Below are 21,778 nucleotides of genomic sequence, written 5' to 3'. Positions count from 1 at the left end.
ATTACTTTTTAAAGATGTTAATATAGTGTGTTCTGTGTTACAAAAGCACTAGAGATGGGCAAGTAAAGATGAAAACCCAAAATGTTTGTATAACTTTTATAATGTGAATTGATGAGCTCCCAAACTACATTAGTTTCATTTTTATATCATAATGCCCTAAGTGGACCTCAGTTGAAGTCAGAATCTGTAGATTGCCATTCAAAAAGGTTTGTGATATGGCCCACTTTAAAGTTCTAGCCTTATTTCTTAACTACTTCTGTGAAATGAGAGAGGTAGGTCTAAGGTCACTTTCAAATCAATCAATAAGCATTTAGTTAAGTAACTACTATTTTCTAGGCATATTGTTAGGCACTTAGGATACATTTTAATACTAGACATTTAAATAAAAAATAGTCTATTTTATGTGAACTCAGAGCCACAATATAACAGAATATTTTTGGAATCCAGACCAATTTTATGAAATGCAAAGAGAGCAACACATTTATCAAATAACAGATAACATGCAGAAAATCTGGGTTGAAAGAAGGGATGGATAATCTTATTAATTCTATGCCAAGAGTCATTCAGGCAGTGTATTTAAACTGTGTTGACAGCTGAAGAAACAGTAACCAAGTTAGTTTTTCACCCACAAACACACATAGATAAAACAGCATTAAAAGCCATATCTTCAAGACAGAAAATCCATAATAAGGGCTTCAAGCTGTCTTTTACATGCCCAGATAGAAGCATTTACAGTATTAGACAATATCCAATAAAAGTTGTTCAGCTTCCTGGAATCATTGGAACTAAATTCTAACCTCAGCGTAATTTGAATTATCTTTTATGCTGCAGTCTCTCTCTCTCTCTCCCTTTTAAAGGCATAAAATTAAAAACAACAAAAACAACAGTCCCTATTTAATTTTTCACCATAGATAATATCAAAAAGTCACTCAGTCAATAAATATTTGGGACTTCCTGTAGAAAGTGAGATTTTAATTGGGATTTGAAGGAAGCCACAGAAGCCAGAGGAGGGCCAGTCAAAATGCCCAGAAACAGGAGATGAAGCATCTTGTTCAAGGAGGCTAATTTCATTGAATTATAGAGGAAAGGGCTAGATCCTGCCTGATGTGAGAAGGCTGGAAAGAGTCAGGGGAAAGTGCAGGTTATAAAGGGCTTTGAACACTAAGTCTTTTGCATTTGATACTGGAGGTGTTTTTTGAGTAGAGAAGTTGACCTGATCAGACAGACCTCTGCTTTAGGAAGATACTTAAGAGCTAAGATGATAGAGATAGCTGATGTTTAATAAAAAGCATTTATTAGCCATTATTTCTTGAGGTGCTGTGATAGACCCTTGAGTTACATAGCTAATCTCTTTTATTCTGGAAACTTATGATCTATATAATGAAAGGGCTTTCTATAACATAGAGAAGAATGGGAATATTATGCTGATAAATTAATATGTAGCATGGTATGTAGATCAAGTAAGTTACAAGAGAGTTAAATATATGATTGGAGAAAACTAGCGTGAATAGTTGTAGAGATGGATGCCTTGTGGCAGATGTGTGGAAACTGGGAAAGCTCTCTACTTTTCTCTAATTATCCAGGGAAAGTTCACAGAAGAGTGGCTATCAGAATCTATATAAATAAAAGGCTATAAATGGGAAAAGTCTAACAAAAAATGCATTCAAGATTTATTGTGATGCCTTGGAAAAGGCTCAAAGAGAGGAAAAGGATGAATGAATAAATATTTCTTTGAGACAAAAATATGGAGTAGACTGATATTGGAATTAATAAGGAAAATAAAATAATACTCAGTATCCGGAAAAAAAAGACTTAGGAACATGAGGTATATAAATCTTGGATTTTATGTATTGGAAGCAGGAAACCACTATGCAAACTTTAAGGAACAGGGCAGAATGACCATGGTAGTTGAGAATGAGGGTGGTCCATCCACAAAGCAAGTCACTACTTCTTCTAGATAATGCTACCCTTCACCCCCTTAATGTTCTAAGCTGAGTGTCTCAAACTCATTATGTCCAAAAGAAAACTCATTATCTTTCTTCCAAACCCCCAATCCATCCCTCTCCCAAACTTTTCTATTTTCTGATTAGTGTGCTCCTTTCTGTACAGAAAGGTTCAAAAACCTCATGTCATCCTTGATTTCTTATTCCCCTTCATCCCATATGCAACCAATCAGAGGCAGCTGGTGGTGCAATGGACAGAGCACTGGTCCTGGAGTCAGGAAAATCTAAATTTGAATCCAGCCTTAAGACAATTATTAACTGTGTGGTGGTGATGGGCAAGTTACTTAACCTTTGTTTACTTCAGGTTCCTCATTTATAAAATGGGGATAACAACATCTCCCTTGTGGGATTATTTTGAGGATCAAATTAAATAATATTTGTAAAAAAGCTCTGTGTCATGGTACCTGACACAGAGGAGTTTATGTATATGTACATTATATATACATAAATGTGTGTGTACATACACATACATATATGCACACACACACACGTGTGCACACATGCACACGTGTATGTGTGTGTGTGTATTACCTTTCTTTCCCTCTCTTTCCATCAATGTTGTCAATCATTTCTTGCTGGATCTCCTCTTTATTCATGTCATTATCTTAGTTAAAAACCTTATCATTTCTTATCTGGTCTATTCTAATTGTTCTCCCAGATTGAAATATTTCCCTTTTTCTCATCCATCTTCTACTTAGCTAGCAAAATGATTTTCTTGAAACACAGGTCTGATTACTCTTTATTGTTATTGTTGTTATCACTCATTTTCTTTTTCTAAAATATAATGTTTTACTTTTTTCCAAATTACATGTAAAGATAATTTTTAATATTCAGTTTTTAAAAATTTTGAGTTTCAAATTTTTTCCTCCCCCCTTACTTCTACCTTACTAAAATAATAAGCAATTTGATATAGGTTATATATGTACAATCATGTAAAACATATTTCCATGTTAGTCTTGTTGTGAAAGAAACAGACCAAAAGAAAAAAAAAAAAGGAAAAACAAAGAAAATGAAAATAGTATGCTTCATCTTGCATTCAGATTCCATCAATCCTTTCTATGGATGTGAATAGCATTTTTCATTATGAGTCCTTTGGGATTGTCTTGGATCATTGTATTGCTGAGAATTCATTCACAGTTGACCAACATACTACATTGCTTTTACTGTGTACAATGTTCTCCTGGTTTTGTTCACTTCATTTTGCATCAGTTCATCTAAGTCTTTCCACATTTTTCTGAAATCAGTCTGCTTATCATTTCTGATAGCATAATAATATATATCACAATCATATGCCACAGTTTGTTTAACCAGGTTTTGTTTTCAACATTTTGTGATTCAATCTGAGATTTTCTTAGCAAAGATAGTAGAGCAGTTTGCCATTTCTTTCTCCAGCTCATTTTATACATGAGAAAACTGAGGCACACAGGGTTAAGTGACTTGCCTTAACAGACTGAGTGTCTGAAGCCAATCCTCCTTATTCCTAGACCAGCACACCATCCACAGTGTCACCTAGCTGCCCCAGCTACTAAATTAATTCTAATAGTTGTGTGTGTGTGTGTGTGTGTGTGTGTGTGTGTGTGTGTGATTTCTAGGATCGAATACTAATACCCTGTAAGTCCCTTAAAATCCTTTATAATCTATTTCTGTCTTTTCTGGCTTATACATTATTCCTCCTTATATACTGTCCAACTTGAATCTTTACATTTTGAGGGGAAGTGGTTCCAGTTGGGGGGAAATCATGAAAAAAAAAACAAATGTAAATGGTATCACTTGAGCTGAGCTTAGAAGGAAAAGGAAGGAAGGAAGGAAGGAAGGAAGGAAGGAAGGAAGATCACTTTGACAGCTATGTGAAGGAATGGTTGGAGTTGGGAGATACTGGGGACAGGGAGATTAGCTGAAATTTTATAGGTGCTTTCATGCTGGGTGGTTCAGTGGATAGAATGGCAAACCTGGAATCAGGAAGACCTGAGTTCAAATGTGGCCTCAGGCACTTAACTATCAGAGTGACCCTGGCCATATCATTTAGTCTCTGCCTGTCTCAGTTTCCTAAACTAAAAAATTGGGATAATAACATTACCTCCTTTATAGGATTATTGTGAAAATCAAATGAAATACTATTTGTAAAATCACAGTGCCTGGCATATAATAGGTATTTATTAAATGCCTCTTTCCTTTCCCCCTTCATCTTTTTTCCTCCTCTCCCTTCCTTCTCTCCCTCTCTTCCTTTTCTCCCTCCCTTTCCTCCCTCCCTCCTTTCCTCCCTCCCTCCTTTCCTTCCTCCCTCCTTTTCTTCCTTCCTTCCTTCCTTCTTTCCTTCCTTCCTTCCTTCCTCCCTCCCTTCCTTCCTTCCTTCCTTCCTTCCTTCCTTCCTTCCTTCCTTCCTTCCTTCCTTCCTTCCTTCCTTCCTTCCTTTTCCTTCTAAGCTCAGCTCAAGTGATACCATTTACATTTTTTTTTCATGATTCCCCCTCAACTGGAACCACTTCCCCCTCAAAATTACATTTTGTTTATAGATACTTTGTGTATATCAAGCGACATGTGTGTGTGTGTGTGTATGTGTGTGTGTTGGGGGTAGGGTGTGTCCCTATAGGATGTATGTTCTTTGAGGGCAGGGACTATTTTATTTTCATCTTTGTGTATCTAGTGTATCAGTGCTTGGCACATATTAAGTATTTAATGTTCATTGATTGCATGATTTTAGCAGGATAGTTGACTGCTGATTTTGAAGGTGGGGTGTTTAATGAGAAAGATATTTCTGAAAGTCTTAGTAAATGATGGGGATCTGGATCAAATCAGTGATTTTAGGGATCAACAGAAATCTATAGAAAGAAATGCAATTTGGCAAGTGATTGGATGGGTAAAGTAAAAATGAGAGAAATTTATCTCTGTTTAGTAATATCTTAATGTTTTCTTTCTTTTCAATCCTTTCTTCTACCCCCACCCTCTCAGGTTGGAAGTTCCACCAATACATTGGAAGCCCTTAAAACTGCTTTTGCGGATAGAGAAACAAAAGTAATCTATATCCTGACAGATGGGAGACCTGATCAGGTATTATTTTATCCATGGGATAGAAGGGAGGAAGCAGCAGGAAATATTTGAAATGGCACTTTGTGGTTGAGCTGAGTGTCCAGATTCCTTAAAACCTATTCTAGTTAAAAAAAATTATTGAGAAAGTTGCCATGTTTTCTTTTTTAGTTGGAAGTTAGCTTTCCCATCTAAAAATACTGGGAAAAGATGAATACAAGGATTACCAACTCTTAAGGTTTATACACAAGAAAAGATGCTTTGCATGAGAAGTTACATGCTCTAGCCAATGGAACAATATGTATTTGAATAATATCTGATGAGAATACAGTAAGGAAAGTGTATCGGGGCATACTTATATGTATTTTAATAACCCGGGCTAATATTATGTTAGGATTTTATCGTTTTCTTCCCCTTTTCCTCTGCTCTCATCACTTATCTTATCCTTGGTCAGAATGTAATTCATTACTGAAGGTTGCTCCTTAAGGTTTAGATGAATGGAACAGAATAGCTTTTTCCTCTTAAAAACCATTCAATATAATAACACAAAGCCACTCACTCATGAATATCTAGCCAGTGGCTACTCCTGATCTGCCTGGGTTCCCTTTTCACCTCACAAATTCTCTGTCTAAGAAGTCATGGGAGATGAGTTACTGAAATCACAAGTTGAAGCATAGAATATATTTTCATATGAAACAATGTAATATGGAAAGACTAGTTATGAGGTCAGCCTACAAAAATTCTTTCTGAAGAGAGGTAAATTCAAGGATTTTGTTAAATTGAATCCATTTTTTTAGCCCATTGATTAGGTCATTTGTTAAAAGTAAAGATTTGTGGTTTTTGGATTAAAAAAAATTTGGAATACCTGCTGCTAGAAATGTAGTAGATGCCAAATCTTTCTGTTTCTGCCTCCACTTTAATCTCATTTAACCCCCTTTTCCATTCACACAACTAGCCCCTCAGTTCAGGCCCTCATCACTCACCCATATTATTCCATTGGCCTCCTTTAACAAGTTTTATACCATCTTAATTCCTTTCCTTAAATGTAGATTTGATCATCCTTTACTCAGTCAACTGCAATGGTTTCTTATTGTGTCTAGGTTAAAGTATTAACTCTTTTACTTAGCTTTTAAAGTTATTTACAACCTGGCCCTTAACCAAACTTTCCAATCTCAATGGATATTACTACTCCTCTCATGCTTTATGATCCAGGCTTTTTTGATCTTTCAACTGCTAGTGTCCCCTACCCTCCGAAACTACCTTGTTTTTAATTATTTTGTATTTTTAAAAACATGTATCCAGCTTCTATTTATTTATTTACTTGTTTTGCTGAGGCAATTGGGGTTAAGTGATTTTGTTTACACACAAGTGTAAACAAAAGTGGCTGAGACCAGATTTGAACTCAGGTCCTCCTGACTTCAGGGCTGGTGCTCTATCCACTGGACCACCTAGCTGCCCCCCAGCTTTTATTTTCTTGCATGTGCTTACATATGTACTTTTCATCTCTTTTTAGAAATTATTTCATTCTTTATACTGGTATCTTTAGCAACTAGCAACTAGCAAATGGCATATTAATTTTTTAATTTTAAATTTTTCTTGATTAATTAAAAGAGTCAAGTAGAGGATTATGAGCAAATATAATCTCTTCAAATAAGAGAACATGAATTTGTAGTTGGCTACTAGACTGAAAATTTCTTAAGGGCAGAAATGTCATGTTCATTTTTATATCTTTCAATGTACCCTGTACGTAGAATGCTATAATATAGATCATAGGTAGCAAACACATAGTTGGCTATGTATTATGGACAAAAAAAACCACCTTCCAATATATCTTAAAGTAGATTAAAATGCAATTGGAAAATAATTAACAAAATAAAAATATAATAGAAATAGATAATATTAATAAGTGGTTCTCAAAATCAATATGAGAAAAAGAGATTAAAGGAATTAGTAATGAGGAAACCAAATTATTACTCTTTTGCAGATGATATGATGGTATACTTAGAGAACCTAGAGAATCAACTTAAAAAGACTATTAGAAACAATTCACAACTATAGCAAAGTTGCAGGATACAAAATAAGTCCACATAAATCATCAGCATTTTTACATATTACCAACAAAGTCCAATAGCAAGAGATACAAAGAGAAATTCCATTTAAAATAACTATTGATAATATAAAATATTTGGGAGTCTGCCAAGGCAAAGTCAGGAACTATATAAATATGATTACAAAACACTTTCCACACAAATAAAATCAGATCTAATCAATTGGAAAAATAGTAAGTATTCATGGGTATGCCGAGTGAATATAATAAAAATGACAACAGTACCTAAATTAATCTACTTATTCAGTGCCATACCAATCAAACTCTCAAGAAACTATTTTACAGATCTAGAAAAAATAATAACAAACTTCATCTGGAAGAACAAAAGGTCAAGAATTTCAAGGGAACTAATGAAAAAAATGCAAGGAAAGGTAGCCTAGCTGTGCCAGACCTAACACTAAAGCAGCAATCATCAAAATCATTTGGTACTGGCTAAGAAATAAGAGTAGTTGATTAGTGGAATAGGTTAGATTCGCAGGACAAAATAGTCATTGACTATAGTAATCTAGTGTTTGACAAACCACAAACCCCAGCTTTTGGGATAAAAATACACTATTTGACAAATACTGCTGGGAAAATTGGAAACAATTATGGCAGAAACTAGGCATTGACTGATACCTAACATCATATACCAAGATAAGGTTGAAATGAGTTCATGATTTTGACATAGTAATACTATAAGCAAATTAGAAAAACAAAGGATAGCTTACCTCTCAGATCTGTGGAGAAGAAGGAATTTGAGGCCAAAGAAGAACTGGAATTCATTACTGAACACAAAATAGATAATTTTGATTATATTAAGATAAAAAGTGTTTTGTACAAACAAAACTAATGCAGCCAAGATTAGAAGGGAAGCAATAAACTAGGAAAACATTTTTACCTTCAAAGGTTCTGATAAAGGCCTCAAAGTCATCATACAGTGAAAATGGCTCTATGAACCTTTAGAATACCATATAAATATGAACTACATCATGTGTTTAGTTAAATTGAATTGACCTCTTTGGGAATTTTGTTAGTGTATCCCTGGTTTGACTGCAGGAGATCATAAGAAGCAGATGGTAGGAGTGACCAAGGATTGGCAATTATTATGGTGCACTGACAAAGGTTTAAATACAGTGCACTGAGCCTCATTTCCTAAACTTTGAAAAAAAATATTTTTTTCTTTTTTTAATTTTTAAAATTTTTATTTTTGTCATTAAAATTTTTAAATTTTAAAAATATTTTCCACCAGTTACATTCAAAATATTTTTAAAATTTGTTTTTAAAATTTTTGAGTTCTAGGTTCTCTCCTTTATCCCTACCCATAATTAAGAAATCACATGTGAAGTTATGTAAAACATTTCCATAAAAATCAAGTTGTGAAAGAAAATACAGTTCTTCTACCCTAATAAAAACAAAAATAAAAACAAGAAAAATTAAGTTAAAATGAAAGAGATAGAGGAAGAGAGAATGCTTCAATCTATCAATCAGTTTCTTCTCTGGTATGGATAGGATTTTTCATTATACGTCTTTAAGAGTACTGCCGAGAATAAGTCATTTACTGGTCATCCCAGAACATTACTAAAACTTTATATACAGTACATTTCACTTTGCTTGAGTTTATGGAGGACTTTCCAGGTGAAAAATTCTTGAACAACAAGAATTCTCTGTAAGTTGATTTTGGGTCTAAGAAAATTGGGTCCATTCTTTAAAACTATAGAATTGGAAATATGATTCTTCCTTTCCAGGTCTCTCATGACCTCATTAATCCTAGAGTGAGGCATTAGTATACCATTTATAGGCTGCATGAATGCTAAACTAGTTCTCCACATTCCTTTGCTTCAAATAAACATAAGAATGGTTCCATTCAAATATAATCTCCTTGAGGACAGAGACTGTGCCTTGTATTTCTAGCACTCAGTACAGTGCTGGAAAGCCCAGTGCTTTGCATAAAATAAGCTCCTAAATAAATGCTTATTGATTGATTTGTTTCTCTTAAGTGTCTGGTTTATAATCATTGTCCTATCTTCCGCCTGCTCTGGAGGTAGAATTAAATGGAATTTTTTTAAAGTATAGAAACTTATATGTTTATTTAAACTCATAAAACATTATCAATTGCTGATTTTACCTGCATGTAGACCACAATCAAACCACTGACATTAAAATGAAACCAGAACATCCATTGTTAAGTCATGAAATTATAAATTGAAAATTGCTGTTGTCACAGTGACATGTGTACTAAGGAATTATTTTCTTCTTTCCCTTCCCTTTTTCCCTCTTTTTCTTTTCCTCTTTTCACTCTTTTCCTCCCTCTTCAAATTCCCCTTTTCCTCATCCCACCTCTTTTTATCTTTTAAAAATAACCTACAATAGTCTGCAGAAACAATTTTTTCTCAAATCCAACTTCAAAAGAAAATTCCCATTCATACAATCTCCCTCAATTACCATGATGAGGATGCCAATGACTTTTTGAAGAAGCTCTCCTTCAAGACTGGAGGAGAATTCCATTACTTACATTTTGTTTCCCGTGATCCTTTGGACCCAGCTATTTACGCGGTAAGAGTTCATCTGACGGGGGAGGAGGTGTTTATTTGATTTAGTATTATAGACCTGAGGTAGGTTAACTATTATTTTCATCTTATTAGAATAGTAGCAGCAAAACCCTACAACAAAATGCCTCCCTAACAACCTGGTTGTGGCTAAATCTATTGGTTTGGGCACTGTCAGAGTGTATTTTGTGTATTGTTTTGTCTCCAGACTGGTGGTTTATCCTCTTACTGCATTAGAGATGAAATGATCCCTGACTTGGCCACAGGAAAAGAGTGAGAGCTGCTGCTTGCCTTTCTGCCCACTAGGGAAGGAAGAAGAAACAAGATGGTAGCAAAAGTTGGATGTGTACATTTTACTTAGGTCCTTATGAGGTGGAAAAATAAGAAGAGTGCTGAGCTTGGAGTCAAGAAAAACCTGGTTTCAAATTTTGCTACAGAAACACTACCCGTATGATTTTTGGACTTTGGATATCTCTTTGAACCCTGCATCAGTTTTCTTACCTATAAAATGAAAGAATTCATTTCTAAGGTCTCTACTTACTCTCAATCTATAATCCTGAGATCATATAATGTCATTGAGGATATTTCTAAGGATAATGAGGACCTATTATCCTTCCTTTTTCTTCCTATCTAGCTTCATTTTGCTAGAATCTCTATCTGTTGATTTCATAGCTCCCCACCAGATAGAGAAAACAAAACTGCATCTTGTACCTCTACATCTTTGTGTGGATTGTGAGTCCTTCAAACCTCTTTATTATTACTTAAACAATTATTTTCAGTTGTAAATTCTCTCTTTTTCCACCCATCTCCCATTCATTGAGAAGGCAAGGAAAACAAATACCCATTATACATATGAAGTCATGCAAAACATATTAGTCATATTAGCTATGTTGCAAAAAAAAAGACAGATGGAAAGAAAAGAAATGAAGGAAAGAAGAAAAGGAAGGAAGGAAGGAAGAAGGGAGGGAGGCAAGGAAGGAAGAAAGGGGGAGAAAAAGAGAGGAAAGAAGGAAGAAGAAAAAGAAAAAAGGAAGGAATAAAAGAAAAAAAAAGAAGAAAAATGCTTTAATTTGCAGAGTTCATCAGTCAGATACCTTTAAAAGAATAGTCACTTTTGGTTTGATAATGTCCAACCCTGCTTGCAATAGAAAACTGTTGCTTCAGGTCCTTGAAATGATCTCAACAAATGAGACTTACTGTTCTGGTGGGAGATGACGTATTATCATATCATATATCCCTACTCCAACCAGCTAACACTTTCATGGTGTTACTCTTTTAATGGAAAGGACTGAAAAAGCAATAATTAGCATGCATCATCTTTTACAAAATGTGTAGAATTAAAGCAGCATTGGTCAGTCTTTTATATTTAGTGTGAATTAGTTTAATCAGATTGCTTTCCTTCTAATAGTTGGCTAAGATTAGCCAAATGAAGCAGGAATTTTTGCAGGAGAGATGTGAAAGGAGAGAACATTTAATGACAATATACTTTTTTTTTTCAAATGAAAGCACTTAATTATTTGATGAAGGAGAAGATAGGACAGAGGTAGAAATCACAATTGGGGAGATTTTGGTCAGGCAACAAGCCACATAAGTGCAGTGAGCAAATAGAGAGGACATAAAAGATGAAGTCTTTGGGTGATGTACTCTCCAGAGTAGGAGAAGGCATCAAAGGCAAACTTTGCTTCATAGTTTTGACTAATTCTAACTTTGGAGGAAGGCCATGTTACAGTTTTGTCTTTCATTAGCATATATTAGAAAAAAAGTAAAGAAAGTAGTAGTGAAAACTGAAAAAAAAGTTTTTCTTATAATTTCATTCCCTTCTTCATGGAGATGTCATTTTGCTTCACTTATTACAGAATTTGTGGAATTATTAATACAGCAATAATTAAAGTCAATTGCTTTGTAAATTATCTTGTTTGGGTATATGTCATATGCCCTCAAGAAAGACATATTTGCAGAAAAATCAGTTCAGTTTTTGTACAAACAAAACTAATGCAGACAAGATTAGAAGGGAAGCAATAAACTGGGAAAATATTTTTACAGTCAAAGGTTCTGATAAAGGCCTCATTTCCAAAATATAGAGAATTGACTCTAATTTATAAAAAATCAAGCCATTCTCCAATTGAAAAATGGTCAAAGGATATGAACAAACAATTCTCAGATGAAGAAATTGAAACTATTTCTAGTCATATGAAAAGATGCTCCAAGTCATTATTAATCAAAGAAATGCAAATTAAGACAACTCTTAAGATACCACTATACACCTGTCAGATTGGCTAAGATGACAGGAAAAAATAATGATGATTGTTGGAGGGGATGCGGGAAAACTGGGACATTGATGCATTGTTGGTGGAGCTGTGAACGAATCCAACCATTCTGGAGAGTAGTTTGGAACTATGCTCAAAAAGTTATCAAACTGTGCATACCCTTTGATCCAGCAGTGTTACTACTGGGATTATATCCCAAAGAGATTATAAAGAAGGGAAAGGGACCTGTATGTGCACGAATGTTTGTGGCAGCCCTTTTTGTAGTGGCTAGAAACTGGAAACTGAATGGATGTCCATCAGTTGGAGAATGGCTGAATAAATTGTGGTATATGAATATTATGGAATATTACTGTTCTGTAAGAAATGACCAACAGGATGATTTCAGAAAGGCCTGGAGAGACTTACACGAACTGATGCTGAGTGAAATGAGCAGGACCAGGAGATCATTATATACTTCAACAACAATACTATATGATGACCAGTTCTGATGGACCAGGCCATCCTCAGCAACGAGATCAACCAAATCATTTCCCAATGGAGCAGTAATGAACTGAACCAGCTATGCCCAGAGAAAGAACTCTGGGTGATGACTAAAAACCATTACATTGAATTCCCAATCCCTATATTTATGCCCACATGCATTTCTGATTTCTTTCACAAGCTAATTGTGCAATGTTTCAGAGTCTGATTCTTTTTGTACAGCAAAATAACATTTTGGTCATGTATACTTATTGTGTATCTAATTTATATTTTAATGTACTTAACATCTACTGGTCATCCTGCCATCTTGGGGGGGGGGGTAAGAGGTGAAAAATTGGAACAAGAGGTTTGGCAATTGTCAATGCTGTAAAGTTACCCATGCATATATCCTGTAAATAAAAGGCTATTAAATAAAAAAAAAAGAAAAGAAAAGAAAAGTCATCAGTTCAATGCAGCTGATTCCCAGACATTGTTGTCGAGTCACAGGACTTTCCTTTGATACTTATTACCTATCTGATCCTGGGCAAATCGTTTAACAGTCTTGGACTTCAATTTCTTTATTTGAGGCCATTGGATTAGACGACCTCTGAGGTCCCTTCTAGCTCTAAATTTATATTCTTATTGAAATTAATTCCCTAATAATATTGTTTACCTAACATCTTATTTTTGGAAATGACTTATGTAGAATATGCCTAAATATAGTAAGTACAGTTTTAACCTTAAAACCACACTGATTTTTGGGAAATTCTCTGTTGGTTAAATGCCTTCCTCTACATGAATTTATCCAAATGTAATTAGAAAGGAAATTATCTCACATATATGAGATATATGTTTGTAAAAGTTGTGCTATTATATCTCCCTTCTCTACCTTCTGGCATTGGAGCAGCTAGGTGGTACAATGGATAGAGTGATGGGCCTAGAGTCATTTTCTTGAGTTCAAATCCTGGACCAGATACTTACTACATGTGTAATCCTGGGTTGGGCAAACTATTTAACCCTGCTTGCCTCCATTTCCTCATCTATAAAGTGAGCTGGAGAAGGAAATGGTAAACCACTCCCCTATCTTTGCCAAGCAAACCACAAATAGGATCATGAAGAGTCAGACATGACTGAAAATCTCAACAGTAACAATCTCCCTTCCTTCTAGATCTCAAAGGCAGGGATTGTTTTTTGCCATTCCAGAATTAAGAACAAGTCCCAATACATAGTACTTAATAAATGCTTGACAATGGCTAATAGGGAAATGTGCTTTGTATGACTTCCTGTGTATAATTGATATCATACTGCTTACCTTCTCAATGGAAAGGGAAGGGCCTGAGGAAGAGAATTTGGAACTCCAAAATTTTGAAAAAGTTAATGTTAAAATTAATTCATTAGTAGATAAATAATTAAATAGAACTTTTGGAAAAAATATTTGTTGACTTGACTAACTTGACTTTAATTGAAAGATGATGATCTGACTGAACTTTTAGGGAGCTAACATGGGGGAAAAAAGTCCTGTGTTTTTCTTTCCTCAATCAAATGACAAGTTTTAAGAAATGTTTTTATAAAATGTAGATCAACCGTATTTTCCGAATAGTATATGTGTCTGTTTCTCATTTTGGCAGAATGAACAATTGAACCTTTTACTGCATGAAATTGAAATGGGACAAAATCATCTTGAGAGAGTTCAGAACCTTTACACTGAATCCATGATGTTGGACTGGTGGCATAATACAGAAAAAGATGAAGAAACTGAGTAATTATTCTATTTTTTGCATGACATACATTTTTCATATTGTCTTTGAGTCCTCTTAAATTTGTTGTTAAGTTTCCTTTGACATCGTTTTTCCCTTTTGGCATATTTTGCATGATTTATTTTTGCAAAAGGAGCCTTAACTTGGCTCTTTTCAGCAATGAGATGATTCAAAGCAATTCCAAAAGAATGGATAGAAAGTGATATCTGCATCCAGAGTCAGAACTATGGAGACTGAATGTAGATCAAAGTATAGTATTCTCACTTTTGTTGTTGTTTGTTTGTTTGCTTTCCCTTCCTCCTTCTTGTGTTTTTTCCTCTTTGGATCTGATTTTTTGTTTGAGCAGCATGACATATATGGAAATATGTTTAGAAAAACTGCACATGTTTAACCTATATCAGATTGCTTGCTATCCCATTGGTTGAATGTTGAAAATATCTTTTGCATGTATTTGGGGAAAAATAAAATACTATTAAGAAAATTCTAACATCAGCCTTTATCCCAGAAGTGTGTGGGTAAATGTTTAATAACCAGCTTTCGAAGAAAAAAAAAGAAAAAGTAAAATGACATACTTTTAAGTTTAACCTATATTATTAATTTAACCTATATTATTAACACTTGTTCAGTATTTTCAATCATTTCAGGTTTTTTATAATTCCATTTTGAGATTTTCTTGACACAGATACTGGAGTGATTTGCCATTAACTAGGTTTAGTGACTTGCCTGAGGACACACAACTAGTAAGTGTCCTGAGGCTAGGAAGATGAGTGAAGCTAAGCCTGGCACTCTATCCATTGCACCACTTAGCTGACTCCTCCCAAAACTACAATGATCTTTTAATTGCCAAAAAGGAGGCTGAAAACTGAATCCCATGATTGGGAGTCCCTCATGAAACTACAATCTGTATCTGCAATGTACATTGTACATTCTACAATGTACAAGTGTATACATTAGTATCATTAATTTTAAAAAATATTTTCTAGTTTTATAATGAATATTTAGCATTATACAGGTATTCAAATGCCAGTTCTACATATAAATATTCTACCAAGAGAATACTTTTCTGAAATAAAATTAAGTAATGTATGTAAAAATAGACAAACTTTTAGAGTGGAAAGATAGCCAGTGTTCAAGTTTCCTTTTACACTTTTGAAATTAGCAAACTACTATAAACTCCTCAGTTTTCTGGGCAACTAAATCTCTAAAATTTAAAAGTTACAGATAAGTGGCCAATTTGCTTAGGTGAAGAGTTTCTAGGCTGAAAATTCGATAAAATCATTTGTCTGAACCATTTTTAAAAGTATGAAAATTACTTTGTAAATTTCAATGATCCACAGATATCAGTCATTATTAGTAACAAATAGGTTAGCTATGAACTGGGAAGGAACTTGGGGATGAATCTATTATAAGTGATTTCTCATTTAACAGGATTCATATCTCTGTGAGAAAGAGAGGGTTAGAATACCTTGTGGATCATGGCATGGCCTCATTATGCAAAATTTTTTTCTAATGTGGAATTGATTCTTATATATAGTTTTGAAAATTTGAATCTGCATTCCAGACTTGGGAAGGTTAAACCCATGAACGTGGAATTCATAGAATCCTAGATGAAGAGATTAAAGACACCTTCAAAGTAGTCCAACACCTGATTTTATGATTGGGGAAATTAAGGTCTAAAGAGAATGTGATTTGCTCAGGATTTCCTAAATAATTAGCAACAGATTTAGGTTTCAAGCCAAGTTTGCTGAATCTAAATCCCTGACTCTGCCCCCCAATTAAATTTAGTTCCTTAATTGAACATGTATTAATCATAAAACATTGTGCTATTTAATATAAATTAATAGTTAAATGAATATAACAAATATAGCTATAGTTATTTCTTTCTGTAAGTTTGTTCATTCATCCTGTTCTTCCATTTGACTGTTTGATCTGATGATCTGCAATTGAGCTGGGTAATCTGGTTCTCTAGTGTTTCTGGTTCTGCCATTAATTTGAATAACTAAATTAAAGAGCAGTTTGATTCAAAACAAGCAGAGAAATGATGTTATGTAGACATCAAACTAACATGATATAAAGAATAGAAGGCATCCTCCTATTCTTTACAAATGACTCATTTCCACTTTTCTGTTTCTTGATGGAAGAAATTTTCTTGATTGTTTACTTTTTACATGTAATGGAACAGACAGTAAACTATATCTTTCTACTAGGTAAAAGAAATTATACTGTCTCCTTAATATAAGGCTCATTTCTGTCCATCTACCTATATATTCCACAAGCATAATTAATATGAAATTGAAGTGGGATCTTAAGATTTAAAGTTGAAAGAAATCTTACAAATCATTTTATAGATGAGGAACGTGAGGACCACAGAGGATAGAGTGACTCCAAGATAATGGATAGCTAGATAGCACAAGCCTAGAGTCAGGATTAATTTTCCTAAGTTCAAATCCAGCCTTGGACACTTAATATTTATGTGACCCCTGGCAAGTCACTTAACCCTATTTGCCTCAGTTTCCTCAACTGTAAATTGAGCTGGAGAAGTTAAATGGCAAAACACTCCAGTATCTTTGCCAAAAAACAAAACAAAACAAAACAAAACAAACAAACAAAAAAAAAACCTCAAATGGGGTTGTGAACAGTTGGACATGACTGAAAACAACTGAACAACAATCCAGGATAATATATCTAATTTTTTTTTCACAGCACCCTGATATTGTTTCCACTTCAATGTCTGTAGTGGAGTCCATTTTGACTCTTTCCTTCTGTATATAAAATCTTCATCATTCCACATTCTACAAGTATTATTATATCCCCAACTACATGCAGAACACTATATTAGTTGCTAGTGAAGACACACAGTTTAGCTAAGATCTAATTCCCGTCCTCATGGAGTGTACACTTCACACCAAGCCACCAAATCAGATAGCTATGTTTCACAGTGCATGACAAATACATCTGAAAGAGGAAATAATATAGCAGGAGATAAGAGTCACTGTTGCATTGCTTAAATGCAACAGTGTTTCTGCATCTTTTTCTAAATCTTGACTTTAGATAGAAAAATGTTGGTCCTAGAGAGAGTGCATACCTCTAGACTGCAAACTAATTCAGATCCGTGGCAATAAAACTATCTTAAATAGGAGTGCATAGATATATTGTGATTCCATTTCCCCAATTTTATTCTTTTTCTCACATGGGGGCTCCATGATGTTTTGTCATGTATTGTGAATTAATACACATTGTATCTTCTGGGGACCCTTCCTGTCTTCTGGGAAATCCCAGGTTGGAGAATTGGATTTGCAGTTTAGTTTGGAATTTTGTTTTTATTTTTCATTGAATAAATGAAATTTTATAAAGCATTCCTGAAAATCAGTCTTACTGAAATTTAAGTATTTGGATTTTTTCTTGTGTTGAAATAGAAAGCAGTTGAGTTGTTTAAATGTAGCATTTTTGCCATGATCTTTTAATGATATATTTGTGCAGTCTCAGTCAAAATATTTCATGTTTTCTCTTTTCCATTTTCCCTTTCTGAAAAAAAAACCTAGGTATAAAAAACCCACCTTTGCAGTGATTTCAAAAACAGAGAAGATGACAAATACACCTTCACAGAAACATACACTGAGAACAGTATCCCCAGCTGACATTGGTTTCTCTAGTCCTTCTGGAAGTCCACCACAAAGTTTTCAGAAGAAGAAAATACCATTTGCAGGTACTGTCAATCAATCAACTAGCATTTATTAAAAACATTGTGCTAATTTGGAACTATGCTCAAAAAGTTATCAAATTCTGTATACCCTTTGATCCAGCAGTGTTTCTACTGGGCTTATATCCCAAAGAGATACTAAAGAAGGGAAAGGGACCTGTATGTGCCAAAATGTTTGTGGCAGCCCTGTTTGTAGTGGCTAGAAACTGGAAAATGAATGGATGCATCAATTGGAGAATGGTTGGGTAAATTGTGGTATATGAATGTTATGGAATATTATTGTTCTGTAAGAAATGACCAACAGGATAAATACAGAGAGGATTGGCGAGACTTACATGAACTGATGCTAAATGAAATGAGCAGAACCAGGAGATCATTATATAACTCAACAACAATACTGTATGAGGATGTATTCTGATGGAAGTGGATTTCTTTGACAAAGAGATCTAATTCAGTTTCAATTGATCAATGATGGACAGAAGCAGCTACACCCAAAGAAAGAACACTGGGAAATGAATGTAAACTGCTTGCATTTTTGTTTTTCTTCCCAGGTTATTTTTTACCTTCGGAATCCAATTCTTCCTGTGCAACAGGAGAACTGTTCGGTTCTGCACACATATATTGTATCTAGGATACACTATGACATATTTAACTTGTATAGGACTGCTTGCCATCTGGGGAGGGGGTGAAGAAAGGGAGGGGAAAAGTTGGAACAGAAGTGAGTGCAAGGGATAATGTTGCAAAAAAAATTACCCAGGCATGGGCTCTGTCAATAAAAAGTTATAATAATAAAAAAAAAACATTGTGCTAAGTGCTAGGGATGTAAAGAAAGGCAAAAACCCCCAAACCTTGCTCTCAAAGGGCTAGATTATAGTCTAATGGGCAAGACAAGATTTGAATAAAACAAAATGTCATTCAGAAAGATAAAATGTACAAACAAGGCATATGGTAGATAAATTGGAGAGGATCACAGAATGAAGGCACCAGAATTATGGAGGATAAGGACAGTCTTCTTGCAAAAGGTGGAACTTTAGGAGGTGAGATTTCATAGAAGTCAGGAAATGGAGATAAAGAGAAAAAGTGTTCTAGGTATAGGGACAGCTGGTGGAAATATCCAGAAACTGGGAGAAGGAGCATTGTATGTGAGAAACAGAAAGGAGGGGGTGAAATTAAATCCCTATTGAAAAAGAGGCTACCATGTCATTCCTAACCATCCCATCTTAAATTTTGATATTGCCATAACCTATATTTTAGTGTTTGAAGATGGCCTTGACATATATTTCTAGTTATTTCTGCTTCTCTATGTAGAAGAATTGGTGTTGATTATGTGGATTCTGGGCACAGAGCAAGTGGTAGCAATATAGGTTTGAATTCCCTCCCTGATGCTTTTGTTCACTTTTTTGGGGATAATCTCTATAGCTTCTGAATAAGCAATGATTTGAAATGCCAGTCAATGTAGTGAAGCTGAAACTTCAGCTCTCACAGGCTAGGTATGCCCAAGTCCAACCTCAGTAGTTGTCAGTGGGACTACTTTTTAAAAAATGACCCCATTAGTATTGTTTTCTTATGCAAAATCCAGTGCATTACTGCTACTGTTTTTAATGTGGATATGTTTAAGTTTTGCCTACAATTTTTCCAATTATAAAAGCAAGAATATTTATTAATATCATTTCTACTACTACTACTATTATATTATTATAGAAGTAGCTGGGTGACTTAGTAGATAAAGCTCTGGGCCTAGAGTCAGAAGACCTCAGACACTTATTTTCTGTGGCTGATCCTGGGTAAGTTACACTGTTTGCCTCAGTTTCCTCATCTGTAAAATAAGCTGGAGAAGGAAATGGCAAACCACTCCAATATCTTGGCCAAGAAAACCCCAAAATGGGGTCATGAAGAGTCAGACGTGACTAAAATGGCTCAATAAAAAAAAACAGTAATATGGTGCAGGATAAAATTACACTTAAAAGGTTTAAATGAAATTTTCCCTGTTTAATTGACCAGGTGATATCAAGGATTTTACTGATATAAGCATTTTTTTAGTGAGATCAAAGTCACCTTCTAATTCACCTCTTCCTGCTTCAGTGTCTGAGGCCAGATTTGAATTCTATAGGATGAGTCCCAGCATTATTATTTACTGCACCAACTATCTGTCCCAAATTATTTACCTCATTTAAAAAGTCAACACATTGTTTTGTGAATAGTAAATACTATTTAAAATTTGATTTTCCAAGTCGTCTGTAGCTTTGCATATTTTCTCTTTCAGAGCACACAAAGGCTTTCAAGAATTGGGTTGCTTGTAATTAGATTTGCACATATATTAGGTCTCAGAATAGAAGATAGACAAAAAGACCAGAAATTCCCAGAGCAGCTATTCAGTTTTGATGCTATTGGACCATATTCCAAAATAGAGTTTGGAAATCAGTGTATATGTCTGTTCAAATAGAAAGGAAAGCCTAAAACTTAAGAAAGGGTGTGGGGACATTGTTTATTTGCCAGAGAGATTGTTAGAATGGGTTTTAAAAGGTGGACTAAATTGTCTCTTTTTCCTCTCTTTCCCTGTCCAATGCTCCAAACCTCTTCTTTCTGTAAATGCCAACAGAACCAACAAAAACTAGTCTGCTCAGGAATTCTTTTATTGAAAAGAAGATCATTGATTTGAATGCAAAAAAGTACCCTTCTCTTGAACAAAAGGAGCCTTCCAGAAAACGAAGCTCTTCACCCAATCATAAAGGTCAGCCTGAAAATGAGAGCTAGATGAAAATACAGGTGTGCTTTGATTTATACACAAAATGATATTTATAGATCATAGGGTCATGGGTTTAGTGCTGTGAAGGATCTTAGAGGCCAGCAAGTCCAATTTTCTCATTTTTACAGATGAGGAAACTGAGGCAGAGAGCTTAATTTACTTGTCTACTAGTAAGTGGACTAGTAAGGATCTGAGAATCTGAACTCAGATCCTCTTACATCCCAGTCAGTGCTCTATACTAGTTTGCCACCTGATTGCACCTCTTGACTAAGATCAAGCTGGATGTGGTCTCTGAGTTCCCTTTTCTAAACTCATTTTATACTTGAGGAAATCATGACAAGGGAGTAATTTACTGAAGCTCACATAGGAGTAAACATCAGAGACATCATAACTAATACAGAGCAAAACAAACAGAACCAATATATACAATATCAACTATAACAATGTAAGTGAAAATATCACTGATAATGAAGACTTCAGTTAGCACTCTTAGCTTTGTCCAACTCTTCTTCCTCTTGAAGCAGCTGCGTATATATCAAATTGCTTTTAAGTACACTATTGAAAGGAACTCAGTGTTGCATTCTTTTGGAAAACAAATAATTACTTATTTGTCTTTTTTAAGAGGAACACACATTCACAGAATATTTGTTTTTTTTTAATTCCATTTTGATGGTTCCTGTCTTCTTTGTAAGTTGGATTTACAAAACCAGCACTGAAGCTTTCAAAAGAATAAACTATAAATGACCATATGAAAACATGCTCTAAATTTGGGGTTGGTAGGGTTGGTAAGACATTGCCAGAAACTCAAAATGGTTTTGTTTTATTAAATCAAGTTTTATTGCATTCAAAAATGTAAGCAACAAGCAATGGAAATTTGAACCTCTGGGTGTAGTTTGCTGACCCCTGCTTTAAAGCACTGAAAGTATTAATTAAATCAACTTAACTCTGAGATTTCACCACTACCCTGAAAATTAACAAAAAATGGCAATAGGCAATGATGGAGATTTTTTTTTAAAAATTATGTCTTGTTCTGAAACTTGAGTCCATTACCTTTATCTTAAGACATGGAAAATATGCTTCATTATCAGTCCTTTGGAATCATAATTGATCACTGCATTGATCAGAACTGTCATGACCTTTAAAATTGATTTTATTGCAGTGTTGTTATTGTATAACTACTTATCCCG

At 34.6% G+C, this 21,778-nt stretch overlaps 1 protein-coding gene across 6 annotated transcripts in view; it reads left to right on the top strand.

Annotated features, from left to right (window-relative positions):
- Nucleotides 1-21,778, top strand: part of VWA3B (von Willebrand factor A domain containing 3B) — a 226,643-nt gene that overhangs the window by 116,554 nt on the left and 88,311 nt on the right. For 4 of the 6 annotated variants that reach the window (XM_031959109.1, XM_031959106.1, XM_031959110.1 and 1 more), the window contains 5 exons: nucleotides 4,953-5,051; nucleotides 9,487-9,669; nucleotides 14,017-14,147; nucleotides 17,688-17,851; nucleotides 20,445-20,576. In XM_031959109.1, the coding sequence (XP_031814969.1) occupies nucleotides 4,953-5,051; nucleotides 9,487-9,669; nucleotides 14,017-14,147; nucleotides 17,688-17,851; nucleotides 20,445-20,576 (709 nt within the window). The remainder of the gene's footprint in view (nucleotides 1-4,952; nucleotides 5,052-9,486; nucleotides 9,670-14,016; nucleotides 14,148-17,687; nucleotides 17,852-20,444; nucleotides 20,577-21,778) is intronic. The other 2 variants (XM_031959108.1, XM_031959107.1) reach the window with 2 other exon arrangements.

Source organism: Sarcophilus harrisii, chromosome 3, assembly GCF_902635505.1.
Source record: "Sarcophilus harrisii chromosome 3, mSarHar1.11, whole genome shotgun sequence".
NCBI classification, from domain to species: domain Eukaryota; kingdom Metazoa; phylum Chordata; class Mammalia; order Dasyuromorphia; family Dasyuridae; genus Sarcophilus; species Sarcophilus harrisii.
The sequence above is the reverse complement of the archived record's forward strand: the minus strand, read 5'-3'. Positions and strand labels throughout refer to the sequence as shown.